Genomic DNA, 19318 nt, shown 5'->3' with positions numbered 1-19318 from the left:
GGCGCAGTCCCTCGGCGGCTCCCAGGCGCAGAGAGGAACAGGTGCCTCGGAGCAGGTGCCTTTTCTCTGATGCTGCAGCCTGTCGCGCCCCTTTCCCCGGCACCTGCTGGTCTCTGCGCCCTTGTCTCCCCCCGCCCTTTGCAAGGCTGGGCAGGCGCCAGCTCTCAGGTAATTATTGCCAACCGCCCCCGGGAGCGGGGGTGGGCGCGCCGGCGCGGCGGGGCGCGGGCATAAAGGGAGGCGCGGGCCCGGGCCCCATCACAGGCAGCATGCCGGCCCGCGCCCCGCCGCGCTGCCCGCGGCCCCCGCGGCCGCCGCTGCTGCTGCCGCTGCTGCTGGCCCTGGGCGGCCGCCTTCTGCGCGCGGAGCCCGGAGACGGCGTGGGAACGTGGGCCCGCTTCGCGCGCCCTCCGGCCCCGGAGGACGCCGGCCTCCTCCACGACACCTTCCCCGACGGCTTCTTCTGGGCCGCGGGCACCGCCGCCTACCAGACGGAGGGCGGCTGGCGGCAGCACGGCAAGGGCGCGTCCATCTGGGACACGTTCACCCACTCACCCCCGGCCCGCCCGGGAGGCGCCCCCCCAGCCGCTCTGCCGACGGGCGCCCCGTCACAGCCCCTGCCCGCCACCGGGGACGTGGCTAGCGACAGCTACAACAACGTCTTCCGCGACACGGAGGGACTGCGGGAGCTCGGGGTCACCCACTACCGCTTCTCCATCTCGTGGGCGCGGGTGCTCCCCAACGGCAGCGCGGGCACCCCCAACCGCGAGGGGCTGCGCTACTACCGACGCCTGCTGGGGCGGCTGCGGGAGCTGGGGGTGCAGCCGGTGGTCACGCTGTACCACTGGGACCTGCCCCAGCGCCTGCAGGACGCCTACGGCGGCTGGGCCAGCCGCGCCCTGGCGGACCACTTCAGGGACTTCGCCGAGCTCTGCTTCCGCCACTTCGGTGGCCAGGTCAGGCACTGGATCACCATCGACAACCCCTACGTGGTGGCCTGGCACGGCTACGCCACTGGGCGCCTGGCCCCCGGCGTCCAGGGTGGCTCCCGGCTCGGGTACCTGGTGGCGCACAACCTCCTGCTGGTGAGTTCAGGGGCCAGGGCCTGGGACCGGACTCTGCAGACTCCAGGGTCAGAGGGGTGCCGGAGGTGTCTGTGTGACCACTTGGGCGCCGCACGTGGAAGGCCGCGGGGCGAAGGGGGTGGGGGGGGGGGAACTGAGCAGTTTAGGCTTTCTTTGGAGGGCGTGGAGTTGGGAACGGGATGGAAATCCCGCAGTGGCCCATGAGTGCCCAGAGTGAGTGCCCTTTGGAGACCATTTGTCAGGAAGATAATAGAATCAGTTTCTCCTGGAGAAAAGGGATCTCCTTTCTCTGGGTGTAGAGAAATCCTCCGATGTAAGGCGGGGAGGATTTATTTGTAGCTATGGGGAAGATGAGGAGGGTGAAAGAACAAGTTTGTTCAGAAGCTACCGAGACAGCTTTTCTCTGCTAGGGTTTGTGGAGGTGGCAGGAGTTCAATGTTAATCCAATAAGACCTGTGTTGCTTGTGACTCAGTATGCACCTCAGCAAATGCGAAGGTGTCAATCGCATATCGTGGAGAGCTGTTCAATGTCTTTGGAAGTTCTTTTGTTTAACCTTATTTAATTGGCAAGGATGTGAAAACCCTTAAAATAATCTTAAACAAAGCTAGCATAAAAGCACATAACTACAGATGTCCTCCAAGTGTATTTCCATGATGCTCTCGTCAGTTGGAAGGATTCCTCTAGGAAGATATTCTTAATCTAAAAAAAAAAAAATGATTTGAACACCATGTACAAAAAGCTTAATAAAACTTTACAGTAGAAAGTGTTGATATGCTATGATATGATCAAGCTGTCTACAAAAAAAATTCTTCCTCCTTTTTCTTCTTTACTTAGTGTTCAAGATTAGATCTCGTTGATATGAGCATTCATTTATAATGATGCCAGTTGTTGGTACACTTTGTATAGTTTTGTATCAAGAGAATATTTTATGTGTATGTACAAACATTTAAATAAAAGTGTTTAAATGTAAAACTTTTGGGACTGTATTTTGGTGACTCGTTAAGAATTAAGCCACATATTTTGAACAAATTCAAGACAGAACACTTCTGAATACTTTTAATTGAAGCTGCAGATAATTGAAGTGTCACATATGGATTACTGAGCTGGCTTAGTGCTCTGATCTGCCAGTGATGTTATAATAATGGCTAAATACACTGTATGTCAGCTCCACAAAATCTGCTGCCACAAATCATAAAAGCATGCTGGATTTGTTTGAAGAAAAAAAATTGAGTTGTTAGTGATTTCATATTGATACATATCTTTTCATTAACATACTTCAGAACAATGCTAATAAACTTTTCAGTTTGGCCATCCTTTGAAGGAATCAAACAAAAGATCATAAGGACCATTTTTTATGGTTGGTGATAAAAAAAAAGTATGAGAAGAACAGGCCCCTCTTCTGAGAAAGACATAAGCAAATTTCAGTCCATACCAGAAAAAGTTCTGAGGACCAGCTGGTGGACCAAATAAGACCATTTCTGCAAAATCACCATTTTACATTTAAATCGCATGAGTTATATTTGTAAGTGCATGTAATAAACTCCATATGTATAAAAAGTCATCAGTTGCTATTTTAGTGACTTACATGATTATTTCACATGTAAAATAAGGTATTGAGACAGCAGGAGCTTTCTGGTACTCTGATATTTTATATAGTCAGCATGCTTTTGATTCTTGTGCCCACTCACAGCCCATTAATTAGCTTCTTAATTATATTTTTGGATACTTACCCCCCCCACACACACAAAACAACAACAATAAAAAACAACCTTACCAAACACTAACCATCCTTCCCAGAAATGCAGTGGACTCTGAATTCATAGGAAATTAGTGACAGGTGATACTTGCTTTTGCTGATGCTGCAATCAAAATGCTAGTTGTTGTAAAACATTAATTTCTTTGGTTTGGAATTTAGTCACTTTTGTATCTTATGAAGTAAGTTGTCATTATCAAAGAATATCTTTAATTTTTTCATTAGGTATTTTAATATTCTTTCTTGGTGTAGTGTTGCAGAGAGGGGGATAGGTAAGTTTTGACCTTACTTGAAGAGATAAAACATATTCTGCAAGTTTTGTTAATAGAACATTCCAACTGGGGCTTAGATGTTGCTGTTAGGGGCCACTGAGCTCCTCACATTTCATTTGCATGTGAGGATCTGATGCTACTGAAGGATAAAGCTGACCAGCACCCCTTCCCTTTGGTTCTGTACTTTGCCTCCACTCTTTTAAAAGTTGGGTAAGAATACCCTCTGGTATTCTTAGAAATTTTACATGCTTCCCAATCCCCCAGAGATTTAAGAATCATTGTTTGTTGGGCTGGAGGACAGAGGCAGGCCAAAGTATAGGATGAATAAAGGGGGGATCTTTTGTGAGTTCCTGATACTGGGATAAACCTTGGAGAGAGAGAGAGAGAGAGAGAGAGAGAGAGAGAGAGAGAGAGAGAGAGAGAGAGAGAGAGAGAGAGAGAGAGAGAAAGAAGAAGAAGAAGAAGAAGAATAGAAGAAGAAGAAGAAGCAGAATAAGAATAAGAATAATCTAGGAGGATAGGAGGATTAGTCTGTCAGTTCGTTCGTATATCAGGCTCAGCCAGTATCCTACTCCGATCAAGCTCATAGATCATCCTCCTACGCCACCGAGTCACTCCGCTCCTCAGCCTGTCTCTTCTCTCGTCTTATGCTTTCCCTTATCTCCCTCCGCCTCCTCATCATCAACTACCCCAGCCCCTCTCGCCTACTCCTCCTCCATCCTCCCCCCCTCCGCCTCATCCGCCATGCATCCCCCATCCTCTCCGTCGTCTTCTTCTTCTAGTCTTCTTATTCTTCTTCGACTTCTTCTTGCTCGTCCCCCAGAACCATCCCTTAAACTTCTCTACTTTTCCTGACTAGCTCTGGGAGGCTGGACTGCTTTGCTCATCTGTGTATAACACAGAAAGAGAACACACCCTTCTCAGACTTGAAGAGAGACTGTGTGTCTTCACAGATCTTGAAAGTTCTTGAGGATCTCTGCAAAACTAGCATTGACACCTATAGTTGGGAATTCAGTCTCTGAGTTTTTTATTCTGCCCATGGGTTTCTGAGAGGACCAGGACTGAGCTGAAGAAGCTGACCTATATGCAATATTTATCTAGCCACTCGTCCTTCTTTCTTGACACACCTCAACTTGACTTTCAGAACCATATTCTTTCTTACTTCTCTCAGCTCACTGCTGATCCCTTCTCAGTCCCCTTTGCTTATGCCTCCTCACCTTGCCTCTAATATTGGCATGCCCAGGACTTCACCCTGGGGCCTCTTCTCTAGATTCACTCCAGGTGATTTCTTGAATACTCTCTATTCAGGGGTCCTCAAACTTTTCAAAGTGGGGGCCAGATCACAGTCCCTCAGAGAGCTGGAGGGCCGGACTATATGAACTACTAATTCCTACTGTAACACCTCGGCTGCGCTCACTGCCCAAAAAACCTGGCGGGCCGGATCAGACTCCTCTGCGGGCCGCATGTGGCCCGTGGGCCGTAGTTTGAAGACGCCTGATGGCTGAACTTTGTCTCCAGCCAGAACTTCTTCTCTGAGCTCTGTATATGAATAGACTTCTGTTTTATCTAGGGTTAGGGTTAGATGTCCAAAAGGCATGTCACATTGAACACACTCAAATACAATCTCCTGTTTTCCCCCATCTTCGTTATGACAACTTTGCTCTTTCAGATGGGCTGCGTTACAAACCTTATTTCCTCCTTTTCTCTCACATCTTATTTTGAATCCATCAACAGTTCCAACTATTTTCAAAATATATCCAGAATCCAACCACTTCTCTCTCTATCTAAAACTACAGTAGGCAGATCCATCACATTCTCCCTGGATAATTGGAGTACTTTTCTAGCTGATGCCCTTTCTTCTGTCCTCACCCGCTGCAGTGATGGATCTTCTCAAGGATACTGTTATATGGGTGTTAGGTTTGATCGAGCAATTGAACTGATACCCCTCAACCAGGAACTGGCTTTTCAGGTCATTTCACTATGGACATTCCTTTGGCTGAAGACCACATTTCACTTGTGGTGACTACATTCCATTATCTCCCCTCCGGGTATTCTAAAGAAGTCTCTGCCCAGAAAAAAGCCTACCAAAAGTCCTTCAAAAGCCGCTGACTCCCCTCACTGGGTGCTGGAGCCGTCCAGCCACCTGGTGTGTGGATGATCGAATAAATTCGTAATGCCTCACCACTCTGGCCTCATGCTTTCCTCTTTCGGTGACATAATAATGGGAATAAGATAAAGTTCCTTGTTTATGAAAATCTCACCTTTTCTTCAAGAACCAGCTAATTTGCTCCCTTTGACCGCACCTGAATGCTATTCAATATTTCTTCCTTCTATGGAGTCCCACAATGCTTCATTGTGATGGCTCTTACCACATTACATTGTTCCCTTATTTAACCATTTGCCTCCTTACACCACTCCACTTGCTAGGCAATTCCTTAAGTGAGGAAACCATGTTCAATTCATCTGTTATTCCAAAATTCCTTCTTGCCCGTGGTAGGTGCTCAGTGAATGATTTCTGACTATTAATAGCCTGACTCTGGCTTTGTGAAGGATGCTTCCAGGATTTGCTGTCTTTCTCAGTCTTTCTGGCTACTTTCCAGTGGGAAGTACCAAATCCTAACCAGAAAGGAAAATCAATAAACATAATAGGATAGATCTGACATTTTCAGTAAAAGCTCAAGGTTCATCAAATCGATGATTCCATTATAAAAATTTCCAAATAATTATAAAACTATCTATGATCACTATAGAACTTTATGAAGTTTTTAAAATGGAAAGTAGGGAAAGTTTTCTGTTTGGCTTTAAGAACATGAATTGGAAATGGCTTTGTTATCTGGTTGAATTTTCATTCCCCAAGTAATAGGAGAGGCAATTTACCTACTAGATACATGCTCAAATTAAATAAATATGTTATGTACTTTTGGGAAGCAAGGTACCAATTTTCTTTTTTCCTCCAAATATATTTTTATTGATTTTAGAGAGTAAGGGAGAGGGAGGGAGGGAGGGAGGGAGGGAGAGAGAGAGAGAGAGAGAGGGAGAGAGAGATCAATGATGAAAGAGATTCATTGATTGGCTGCCTCCTGCATGCCCCCTACTGGGGATCGAGCCTGCAACCCAAGCATGTTCCTTGACTGGAATCAAACCTGGGACCCTTTAGTCTGCATGCTGACATTTTATCCACTGAGCCAAATCGGCAAGGCCTATACCAATTTTCATTTAATTAAAATGTATTTAGTACATGAATGGAATAATCAACTGGGCTGAAACAATATATTTTATAGAATACAACAAAATCCAATTGTATGTTTAACCAGAAATAGATAAAACATATCCCAAAGAGCTTGACTCACTCCTCTTGAATATCTGATTGAACATAGTGTTTTTTGAAGGTTACAGTCAAGTCCAAGAAAAAAATTAAGAAGAGAAAAAGAACTAATAAAATAGTTTTAAAATCATAGCAATGTTTAACAATATCAATTATTTTCAGTTGAAGAAAAGAGGCAATATAAAGACTACTAAGCATTCAAATAATGCCAATGTGCACTTCTTAAATATAAAATTAATGAATGTACAACTATGTTACCTGGAAATGTCATCAGCCATGACTTTTGCATACAAATGTCTTCTGATTCATCTTAATTTTTCAAGCAATACAATTTCTCTAAGTCAGAATTTTATTATAATTATTTTGTATTAAAGGTGCCTTTCTTTCAATGAATTTTATCTTTTAAAGCATAACATAAATTTTAGCTTTAGAAGGATAATAGAATACATATCTATTGGAAGGACAAGAAATAAAAGAATGAGTAAATAAAAATACATACTGTTACTGAATCATCAAAGATAAAATCTTCTGAGGAAACTCCAAACTGATATTTAATTTCTACTTAAATAGATAATTATATTCTACCACTTATATACTCTTATGTTGATATATCTTGGTACAAAGTTAACAAAAAGGTTCACTATACCTCTTCTCCCTGCTATCTAGGGATAAACTCATATTTATCCTCCAAAGAGTTGACATAAATAGTTCCATTTTGTGGTAACAGCAGACAGAGCAGATCATGTGCTCATTTGTAAATTCATTGAGATCAGAGAGGAATAAATAATATTTATTTTTAAATTTTAATTGTTTGTCTCAGCCCTGGGAACAGAGGAAATATTCAATACAAAATTTTAAAATAAATATTTATTGTTCAGATTATAACAGTTGTTTCTCTCCCCCCACCCTCATAGATCCCCTCAACCCGGTACCCACCCTATCCCCTGTCCTTACCCCCCCCCCCGCCCCCGTCCTCATCCATAGGTGTATGATTTTTGTCCAGTCTCTTCCCGAACCCCCTACACCTTCTTCCCCCCCTGAGAATTGTCAGTCCATTCCCTTTCCATGCCCCTGATTCTATTATATTCACCAGTTTATTCTGTTTGTCATATTTTTTATTCTCTTGATTTTTAGATTCACTCGCTGATAGATATGTATTTATTGTCACTTTGTTGTTCATAATTTTTATCTTTACCTTTTTCTTCTTTCTTTTATTAAAGAACTAGAGGCCCCATGCACAAAATTCATGCACAGGTATGGTCCCTAGCCTGGCTTGTGATCAAGGCCATCTTCCCCAGCGGCCCACAGCCGGCTCCGCCCCTTTGCTGCCACCCACCCCAGTTCCCTGAAGGGACTGAGAGGTCAGCTGTTCCTGCCCGCTTCTGGTCCTGCACCCGCGGCAGAGAGCCATCAGGCAATCAGAGCCTGTTGGGTGGGGAAAGGGACCAAGAGATGGTCAATGTACTTCATAGTGACTGGTCCAGCAGTCATTCTGCTCATTCTGCCATTAGGGTCAATTTTCATATTACCCTTTTATTATATATAATAGGATAGAGGCCTGGTGCATGGGTAGGGGCCAGCTGACTGCCCTGAAGGGGGCTTCTGATTGGGGTTGGGGTCCCTGCTGGGGGCAAGGCTGACCTGAGTGAGAGGCCGCTGAGGGTTTGCAGGACAGCCACGCCCCCAGTTGGGGTGGGGAGGTCCCCGCTGGGGGGCGGGGCTAGCCTGGGGGAGGGGCTGTGGGTGATTTGCAGGCTGGCCACGGCCCTGGATTTGTCAGGAAGGATGTCAGTATTGTGTTCAGAAGATGTCCAGTCTATCCGGTCTAATTAGCATGTTACCCTTTTATTAGTATAGATACCTTTCAGCATTTCATATAATACTATTGGGTCGGCAGCTAAGTAATTGCGGGTTTCACACACATATGGCTTCAGTTGAATTTTTAGGTTTGCAGATGTAGTACAAATGTAAAACACATTTTGTTATTTGGTAGTTGGCTATTCAGCTGTTAATCAGTAAAAAAAGTTTTTTGATCTGTTTTGTAGTTTTCGTTTGGCATTCGTTGAAAAATGGAAAATCAAAAGGAACATTTTCGTCATATTTTGCTTTTTTATTTCCACAAGGGAAAAACGCATCGCAAGCTCATAAAAAGTTGTGTGCTGTTTATGGTGACGAAGCCTTAAAAGAACGGCAGTGTCAAAATTGGTTTGCCAAATTTCGTTCTGGTGATTTTTCACTCAAAGATGAAAAACGCTCTGGTCGTCCAGTTGAAGTTGATGACGCCCTAATCAAAGCAATAATCAATTCGGACTGTCACAGTACAACACGTGAGATTGCAGAGAAGCTTCATGTATCACATACATGCATTGAAAATCACTTAAAACAACTTGGCTATGTTCAAAAACTCGATACATGGGTTCCTCACGAACTGAAAGAATCACAGTTAACGCAATGCATTAGCAGCTGCGATTTGCTAAAGAAACGTAATGAAAATGATCCATTTTTAAAACGACTGATAACTGGCGATGAAAAATGGGTTGTTTACAACAATATCAAGCGGAAAAGATCGTGGAGCAGGCCAGGTGAACCAACTCAAACAACATCAAAAGCTGATATTCATCAAAAGGTTTTGTTATCAGTTTGGTGGGATTACAAAGGAATTGTCTACTTTGAACTCTTACCACCCAACCGAACGATCAATTCTGATGTCTACATTGAACAACTAACGAAATTAAACAATGCAGTTGAAGAAAAGCGGCCCGAATTGACAAATCGAAAAGGTGTTGTATTCCATCATGACAATGCAAGGCCACACACATCTTTGGTCACTCGGCAAAAATTAATGGAGCTTGGTTGGGATGTTTTGCCACATCCACCATATAGTCCTGACCTTGCACCATCTGATTACTTTTTGTTTCGATCTTTACAAAACTCCTTGAATGGTAAAAATTTCAATAATGATGATGATGTCAAATCGTACCTGATTCAGTTTTTTGCTAATAAAAACCAGAAGTTTTTTGAACGTGGGATTATGATGCTGCCTGAAAGATGATAAAAGGTCATTGATCAAAATGGGCAATACATTACAGAATAAAGTTATTTAGTTCCATGAAAAAATTGTCTTTGATTTTCTTTAAAAAATCCGCAAGTACTTAGTTGCCGACCCAATATTTGGTGGTGATGAACTTCTTTAAAGAAGTTTTTTGTTTTGTTTTTGTTTTTATCTGTGAAGCTCTTTATTTAACTATCAATCTTGAATGATAGCTTTGCTGGGTAGAGTAATCTTGGTTGTAGCTTCTTGCTGTTCATCACTTTGAATATTTCTTGCCTCTCCCTTCTGGCCTGCAAAGTTTCTGTTGAGTAATCAGCTGACAGTTGTATGGGTACTCCCTTGGAGGTAACTGTTTTTCTTTTGCTGCTTTTAAGATTCTCTCTTTGTCTTTTGCCCTTGGCATTTTAATTATGATATGTCTTTGTATGGTCCTCTTTGGATTCCTTTTGTTTGGGGTTCCTTTTATTTCTCTGTGATTCCTTGACTTGTAAGTCTATTTCTTTCACCAGGTAGGGGAAGTTTTCTGTCATTATTTCTTCAAACAGGTTTTCAGTATTTTGTTCTTTCTCTTCTTTTAGCACCTCCATAATTCGGATACTGGTATGCTTGAAGTTGTCCCAGAGGCTTCTTACAATATCTTCATATTTTTGGATTCTTTTTTCTTTTTTCTTTTCCGGTTGGAATTTTATTTCTTCGCATTTCAAATCTTTGACTTGATTCTTGAAATCCACTAGTCTGCTGTTGGATCTCTAAATATTATTCTTTATTTCAGTCAGTGTATGATTAATTTCTAGTTGGTCCTTTTTTATATCCTCGAGTGTCTCACTAAATTTCTCGGAGGTTTCCAGAAGATTCTTGAGTAAACTTATAATCATGATTTTGAATTCTATATCCAGTAGTTTTCTTTTCTCCATTTCTGTCATTTGTGACCTGTTTCTTTGTCTCCACAGTTTGGCTGCTTCCCTGTGTTGATAGAATGGCTTTGTGTGCTGGGTGTTCTATAGGGCCCAGTGGCTCAGCCTCCCTAATTACCTGAGGTGGACACTCTTGGTGCACCCCTTTGTGGGCTGTGTGCACAGTCTTGTTGTAGTTAAGCCTTGATTGCTGTTGGTATCACTAGAAGGTATTGACCTCCGGCCCAGTTGGCTGTGAGGATCAGTTGTGTCTATAATGGAAGAACTTCTGTGCTGGAGACACCCTTATGGAGCAAGATCTGCTTCGGTGGGGCTTTGGTGCTCACTGAGTCTGCCCCCTGTGTGTATCTCTTATGGATGTGAAGAGTTGTAATCTGGATGGTCTCACTGGGTACACTGGTTCTTGGATCTCCAATGAGGTACAAAGTCAGCAACTGCCTGAGGCCACCCAGAGGAGCTACAGAGAGATCTGCAGATGCCTCCTCTTTGTTTGGGATTTGAAGGTGCCCAGATGAGGCCCAGCTCTGAAGCAATACAAGCTGCTATCCAGCCTTGGGCCTTCTTTTGGAGGCTCTGGGACTCTCTGACCCAGCTGCAGTTTGTTAGGTTTTAGATTGCAAAAGGCCAGGCTATTCATATGCAAAAGCCTCTGCACACAGCTTGGGTGGGGTTGTAAATTGGGTTGGGCAAGGTCTCAGGGAAATACCAGGGCAGATCAAATAGCAATGGCTGACTGTCAGCCCTGCCCTGAAGAGGTCCCTGGGTTTCTGTGTCCTGCGGCACCATACAGGAACAATGATCGCTGCAAGCACCTCTGAGAAAAAGCTGCCCTCATGTTCTGGTCCAATGCGAGACAGTTCAGTTTCTCCCTGTATGAATCTGGGTCCCCAGAGTCTCACATAGAACTGGAGTTCAGAGCAGTCAGGAGCCTGAAACTCTCTCCAAGTTGAAAAAGACAACAGTGTACCCAGTTGCCAGCCCATTTCCATGTGCGTCTCCATACCTCCACACTTCACTTCTGCACCTCCACACCTCCTCACAGTCTCAGTGTGCTTTTTTATTGCCTTCTATTTGTATAACTTCCACTCACCCAGCCTTCCTGTGGTTCTGAATGATATGTTTTGTCTTTTAGTTGTAGTTTTGATGTGGTTGTGTGTGGCAGCAAGTTCAGGTGTTTAATCTATGCCACCATCTTGGTTCTTCTCAATACAATTTTTAATGAATTGATAAATGTAGATGTAAAATAATCTGTGCTTATTTCAATATGCCCTTTTTCTTTCTTTCCAATTAGATAGTTACACATATTTTAGGAAGGAATTTCAGAGAGAGGAAGAATGGAAAAAAATTCCTGCCTAGATAGGTATATGATCTTTGTGCATCCCAAGGGCAAATAATATCCCAATTTCCTCCATTATACAGGGAAGGAGAGGAAGAGGAAGAATATGGCTGACCTGGAGGCTGTACTATCTTTTCCACTCACATCCTATTGGAAAGACCCAGTCACATGGTATAAGGAGCCTGGAAATTATTGTCTCCTGTGGAACCCTGTGCTCAGAGAATAATTATATTATGTTGAAATAATGTAAGAACAGATCATTCAGGGCAACCAACTGTCTCTTCCATACCACCTACCTCCCAGATATATTTTGAGAATTAAAATAAAATCATGAATGTCAACATGTTTTGGAAAACATAAAGAGGTCTACAAAGTGAGTTGAGGTATGGATTTATTGTCAACAACAATAATAATAATATATATTAATAATAGAGGAATATGTAAATTGTCCAGGACACCATCACAGTGACATAATGACCAAACAGCAGGCTGCAAGGTGCAACAAGGCCAGCAGGGGGGTAGTGAGGGACAACCAAACGACTGAGCAACAGGCTGTATGGGGCAGCCAGGCCAACAGGTGGGGGGCAGGGAGGGCAGTTATAGGTGACCAGGCCAGCAGAGGGGGGCAGTTGGGGCAACCCGGACAGCATGGGGGAAGAAAGTGGTGGCTAGATTGTTGGGGAGGGATTAGGGGCAATCAGGCTGACAGGAGGGCAGTTGGGGGTGACTAGGCAGCAGGAGGGCAGTTGGGAGTGACCAAGCTGACAGGGGGGCAGTTAGGGGTGATCAGGCTGGCAGGGGGGAGCAGTTAGGGGTGATCAGGCTGGCAGGGGGGCAGTTAGGGGAGATCAGGCAGGCAGGCAGGTGAACAGCTGGGGAGCCAGTGGTCCCAGATTATGAGTAGGATGTCCAACTGCTGGTTTTGGGCCTAAACCGGCAGTCGAACATCCCTGAGGGGTCCCGGATTGGAGAGGGTGCAGGCTGGGCTGAGGGGATACCTCCCATGCACGAATTTTGTACATTGAGCCTCTAGTAATAATCCTATATAATAAAAGACTAATATGCAAATAGACCAAATGGCAGAACAACCAAACAACCAATCAAAGCATAATATGCTAATGATATGCTAAGGTTGCTCCACCACTTGATAGGATGTGCACTGACCACCAGGAGTCAGATACTCCGAATAGTAGGTTAGCTTGCTTCTGGAGTCTGGCTAATTGGGACTGAGTGAGATGGGCCAGACACCCTGGAGCTCTCTCATGGTCATTTCCTGGTCAGATCACGTCCAGTGGTTCCCTCAGCCAGGAATGCACCCTCTCACAATTTAGGACCACTCAGGGGCTGTCAGAAAGCTGGTTTCAACCTGATCCCATGGGGCACTCCCCTTGGGAGGGTGCCAGATGCAGGGCTCTTGGCTGTGAGCACTGCTGTGGTAGTGTGAGCCTCTCCTGACCAGGATGATTGGGTGTGAGCCTGAGGCAGGCACAGTGGGGCTGGATTAATGGGAATGGCAGCCAGGAGCTGCAGGCAGCATTGAACTACGGGTTTCAGCCCGATCCCTGAAGGCTACCCAGAGGGATCTCACCCATGTACAAATTTGTGCACTGGGCCTCTAGTAGTAATAATAATGGCAAAAGTACTGGATAAATTATCCTCTTGTTATTTTAGAAGAAAGAAGTGAAATTATCTCACTTAACTTCTTCATTGAAACTTGTAGCATTCAGTGGGATGAAGTCTTTGAAATATTTTTAGTAGCATTTGACCAAATACTTTAAAATAATTTTGAAATAACTGATTTTACATAAAACACAGTATTATCAAGTAATTTTTCTGGATACAGCTTGATGTTTATTTTTTTAATTAAAAATTGTTTTTTAGGTAGAGAAAAACAGGGGAAGAGAAAGGAAAATGGATGTGAGAGAGAAACATTGATTAGCTGTCTCCTGCAAGCCTCCTATCAGGGATAGAGCCCAAAACCCAGGCATGTGCCCTGGCCTGGAATCAGGATTTTGCCTAACTAACTGAGAAACATGAGGCAGGGATGGACACAACTTGATGTTTAAAAGAATTATACTCAGTTGATATTTTAATGGGGATTGCATTGAATCTGTAGATTGCTTTGGGTAGTTTTAATGGTGTTGATTTTACCAATCATTGAACATGGTATGTTCTTTCATTTGTTTATGTCTTCCTCTATCTCTTTTTTCAATGTCCTGAAGTTTTCTAAGTACAAGTCTTTTACTTCCTTAGTTAAGTTTATTCCTAAGTATGTTAATTTTTGTGTGTGGGTGTAATGGTAAATGAGATTGGTTTTAATTAAATTTTGTTTGTTTGTTTCTCTTTCTGTAAGTTCATTATTGGTGTATAAAAAGGCCATAGATTTCTGGGTGTTAATTTTGTATCCTGCTACATTGCCAAATTCATTTATTAGGTCTACTAGTTTTCTGATGGAGTCTTTGGGGTTTTCTATGTATAGTATCATGTCATCTGTGAACAAGGAGAGTTTTACTTCTTTTCAAATTTGGATGCCTTTTATTTTTCCTTCTTATATGATTGCTATGGCTAACATTTCCAGTACTACAATATATCGAATAGGAGTGGTGATAGTGGGCATCTCTGTCTTGTTTCTGTTCTTAAGGGAAATGAGTTTAGTTTTTGCCCATTGAGTATGATGTTGGCTGCAGGTTTGTCATATAAGGCTTTTATTTTGTTGTGGCATGATCCCTCTATTCACACTTTGCTGAGAGTTTCTATCAGGGAAGTATGTTGTATTTTGTCAAATGCTTTTCTGCATCAATTGATATGATTATGTGATTTTTGTCTCTCAGTTTGTTTATGTGATATATCATGTTTATTGATTTGCAGATATTGTACCATCCTTGCATTCCCAGAATAATCCCACTTGGTCATGGTATATAATCTTTCTAACGTAATGCTGAATCCGATTGCTAGAATTTTGTTGAGTATTTTAGCATCTATGTTCATCAAGGATATTGGCCTGTAGTTCTCTTTTTTGTGGTGTCTTTATCTGATTTTGGGATTTGAGTAGTGCTGGCTTCATAGAAAGAGCTTGGAAATGTGCTTTCCTGTTGAATTTTTTAGAATAGTCTGAGGAATATAGGTTTTAGTTCTTCTTTGAATGCTTGGTAGAACTCCCTTGTAAAGACATCCAGAACAGGGCTTTTGTTTGTTGGAAGATTTTTTTATCGCTGCTTCAATTTTTTGGTAGTTATTGGCCTATTAAGGTTTTTTTTTTATTCTTCTTGATTGACTTTTGGGAGCTTGTATGTTTCTAAGAATTTGTCCATTTCATCTAGGTTGTCTATTTTGTTGGAATATAGTTGTTCATAGTATTTTTTTTATAACTGTTTGTATTCCTGTGTGATAGGTTGTTACTTCACTTCTTTCATTTCTGATTTTATTTATTTGGGACCTCTCTCTTTGATTCTTGGTGAGCCTGGCTAGAAATTCAATACCAGATATTAAGCTATATTACCAAGCCATGGTTCTCAAAACTGCCTGGTATTGGCACAAGAACAGACATATAGACCAATGGAACAGAATAGAAAACCCAGAAATCGAACCAAGACATTATGCTCAATTAATATTTGACAAAGGAGTCAAGAGCATACAATGGAGTCAAGACAGTCTCTTCAATAAATGGTGTTGGGAAAATTGGAGAGATACATGCAAAAAAATGAAATTAGACTACCAACTTACACCACACACACACACACACACACACACACACACACACACACAAACCACACTCAAAATGGATAAAGGACTTAAACCAAAAATGGGAAACCATAAAAATATTAAAGGAAGCCATAGGCAGCAAAATAGCAGACATTTGTTGTAGCAATATCTTTACTCATACAGCTCCTAGGGCAATGAAAACTAAGGAGATAATAAGCAAATGGAACTATCGGGTCTAGTAATAATTAATGTCGTTTTAAACATTCGTTTAAAATCTTGCTTGGTGTTGACTTGTATTGACATAACCTTCAAACACGTGGTATCTACAGAACGTGTGAAGTGCAATTAACAAGTTTTGCTTGAAAAAGTTTGTGTTTGGTTTGGTTTTTGTTGCAAAACTAGAGCTAAGAAGATGGCGGATGAAGAGCATATTCGGCACTGCATGCTTTACGAGTTCCAATTAGGAAGAAAAGCAAGTGAGGCTGCAAAAAACATCTGTAGTGCTCTTGGTCAAGATGCAGTTAGTGCCAGAAAATGCCAGCATTGGTTTAAGAAATTTCGCGAGGGAAATTTTTCGTTAGATGACAAGAGTGGTCGAGGCCGTGTGTCCAATTTTGATCAAGAAGCTCTTCAAGCTCTTTTGGTGCAAAATCCTCAAATTACCCAACAAGAGCTTGCGACAACTTTAAATTGTTCACAAAAAACAATTTTCAACCAATTGCGTGCACTTGGCAAAGTCCAAAAGTTTGGAAAATGGGTTCCTCATGAGTTGACCGACAACAACAGTAATCAGAGTCACAATGTGCAGTTCGCTCCTCTTTCGTCAAAAACATTTGCCGTTTTTAGTGCAAATTGTTACCGGAGATGAAGAATGGGAGCTGTATGTTAATTTGAAAAGGCGGCCTCAATGGTTGGACAAAAATGAGGCTCCGCAGCCCACACCAAAACCTGACTTGCATGCGAAAAAAGTGATGTTGTGTGTTTGGTGGAATTTTAAAGGAATTCTTCATTATGAACTTTTACCATCTAACCAAACCATTACAAGTGCAGTGTATAGTGCCCAATTGGAAAGGTTAGCCCAAGCTTTAAGAGAAAAAGAACCCGCGCTGATTAATCGGAAGGGCGTAATTCTTCACCACGATAACGCACGACCGCATACTGCAAGAATCATTGCTGAAAAACTGCGCCAGTTGGAATGGGAAGTTCTCCCTCAACCTGCATATTCTCCTGATATTGCCCCTTCTGATTACCATTTGTTTCGTTCTTTGCAAAACTTTCTTCTTGGAAAAAAATTTAATAATGAAGAATGCCTCAAAAATGCATTGACCGAATTTTTTGCATCAAAATCACAAGAATTTTACAACAGAGGGATTAAAATGCTTCCTGAGTGTTGGGCACAAGTAGTAGAAAACAACAGCAACTATATTGTTGATTAAATTTTGTTGTATTGTTTAAATAAATTCGATTTAAAAAAGTATTAGAAAACGACATTAATTATTACTAGACCTAATACATCAAATTAAAAACTTCTGCACAGCAAAAGAAACCATCAACAAAACATTAAGAAAGCCTATTGCATGGGGAAACTTATTTGCCAGTGTTATCTCTAATATGGTTTTAACCTGCAAAATTTATAGGGAACTCATACAACTTAAGAAAGGAAGATAAACAATTCAATCAAAAAATGGGCAAAGGACCTAAATAGACACTTTTAAAGAGGACATGCATAAGGCCAAGAGGCATATGAAAACATGCTCAAAGTCACTAATCAGCTGAGATATGCAAATCAAAACAACAATGAGGTACCATCTCACTCCTGTCAGAATGGCTATCTACAATATATTACAAAAAGGGTAATATGCTAATTAGACCGGGTTGATCAGTCATCTTTAGGATATCTGACTTCCTTATGGACAAAGCCATGGTGATGGGGGCCAAGGCAGAGGCCATTAGGGATGATCAGGCCAGCAGGGGAAGGCAGTTGGGGGATCAGGTTGCCAGGGGGATCAGGTTGCGAGATCAGGTTGCCAGGGGAGGGAAGTTAGGGACAATCAGGCTGCCAGGGGAAGGGCAGTTAGGGGCAATCAGGCAGGCAGTGGAGAAAAGTTGCTGGTGAGATCAGGCTGGCAGGGGAGGGCAGGTGTGATCAGGCAGGCAGAGGGAATTAGGGTCAATCAGGCCAGCAGGGGAGAGCAGTTAGGGGTGAGATTAGGCCGGCTGGGGAGGGCATTTGAAGGCAAGATCAGGCTGGCAGGGGAGGGCAGTTAGCAGCGATCAGGCATGCAAGCAGAGGCAGTTAGGAACAATCAGGCAGGCTGGCAGAGGCAGTTAGGGGTGATCATGCAGGCAGGCAGGTGAGTGGTTAGGAGCCAGCGGTCCCAGATTGCAAGATGGAAGTCTGACAGCTGATTTAGGCCCGATCCCTGTGGGAATGGGACGAAACTGACCGTTGAACATTCCTCAAGAGGTCCCCAATTGCAGAGGCTGGGCTGAGGGAACCCACCCCCATGCATGAATCTCATGCACTAAGTTACTAGTCAAGAATAAATAACAAGTGCTGGTGAGGATGAAGATAAAAAGTAATCCTCTTGCACTGATGGTGGGAATGCAGTCTGGTGCATCTACTGTGGAAAACAGTATGGAGTTTCCTCAAAAAATTAAAAATGAAACTTCTATTGTATTTGACCCAGTTATCCCACTTCTAGGAATATATTCCAAGAACACAGAAACACTAATCAGAAAGGATATATGCACCCCTTGTTTATAGCAGCACAGTTTATAATAGCTAAGATTTGAAAATAGCCTAAGTGCCCATTGGCAGATGAGTGGATTAGAAAACTGTGGTATATCTACCCAATGGAATACTACACTACTATAAAAAAGAAGGAATTATTACCATTTGCAACAGCATGGATGACACTGGAGTGCATTATGCTAAGCAAAATAAGCCAGTCAGAGAAAGATAAATATCACATGATCTCACTCATTTGTGAAAAATAATGAACAACATAAACTGATAAACAAAAATAGATGCAGAGTCATAAAAGCATCAAACACACTGTCCAACCCATGAAGGAAGGCAGAGGGTGAGGAGGTAAGAGATCAACCAAAGTACTTTTATGGGTGCATATGAGCATAACCAACAGACACAGACAGGGGGTGGGGGGTGAGAGCATGTGCTGGGGGGTGAGGATCCCTGGGGAGTGGTCAATGGGGAAAAAGGAGACTTATGTAATACATTAAACAATAAAGAATTTAAATTAGGACAAGATGGTGACTGATCAGACGGACTTGTTCTGAGCCTAGTCCCAGAACAAACAGAAGCAGCTTCTAAGTCACACAAGGGAGTATTGATTGGCAAGCTAAGGGGTAGCAGAACTCTAAAAGAAGGTAAGGGTCTTCTGGATAGGATTTCTTGACCAAGCAGCCAGCACTGCAGCGCTGCTATGGGCTCAGAGGGAAAACTACACCATCTTACCAAGAAAAGAGGATCTTCTTTGAGGCCTGGGAAACCCACAGCAGAGGAGACCATCGAGCAGCTGTGATGCCCCAATCGGCGCAATATGCAAATTGTTCCCTCTCTCAGGAGAGAACAAATATTAGAGGCCTGGTGCATGAATTCGTGCATGGGTAGGGTCCAGCCAGCCTGGCCAGTGGGAGGGGACATGGGTGGTTGGCCGGCCTGCCTGCTGGTCAAATGTATATGTATATGTATATGTATATGTATATGTATATGTATATGTATATGTATATGTATATGTGTATATGTGTATGTGTATGTGTATATGTACATATATAAACACACACACACACACACACACACACACACACACACACACACTGAGTGGCCAGATTACTATGCATTCAGAGATCATAAT

General features: G+C 42.8%; 1 protein-coding gene across 2 annotated transcripts in view; it reads left to right on the top strand.

The window, feature by feature from the left end:
• Positions 1-236: 236 nt before the first annotated feature.
• Positions 237-19318, top strand: part of KL (klotho) — an 81046-nt gene continuing 61964 nt past the window's right edge. The window contains exon 1 of one of the 2 annotated variants that reach the window (XM_045588605.1): positions 237-1085. In XM_045588605.1, coding sequence (XP_045444561.1) covers positions 270-1085 — 816 coding nt within the window. In that variant the 5' untranslated portion in view covers positions 237-269. The remainder of the gene's footprint in view (positions 1086-19318) is intronic. The other variant, XM_036458664.2, reaches the window with a different exon arrangement.

This window comes from Pipistrellus kuhlii, unplaced genomic scaffold (genome assembly GCF_014108245.1).
Source record: "Pipistrellus kuhlii isolate mPipKuh1 unplaced genomic scaffold, mPipKuh1.p scaffold_m20_p_3, whole genome shotgun sequence".
Lineage (NCBI taxonomy): Eukaryota > Metazoa > Chordata > Mammalia > Chiroptera > Vespertilionidae > Pipistrellus > Pipistrellus kuhlii.
This window is presented reverse-complemented; position numbering and strand designations above follow the sequence as displayed.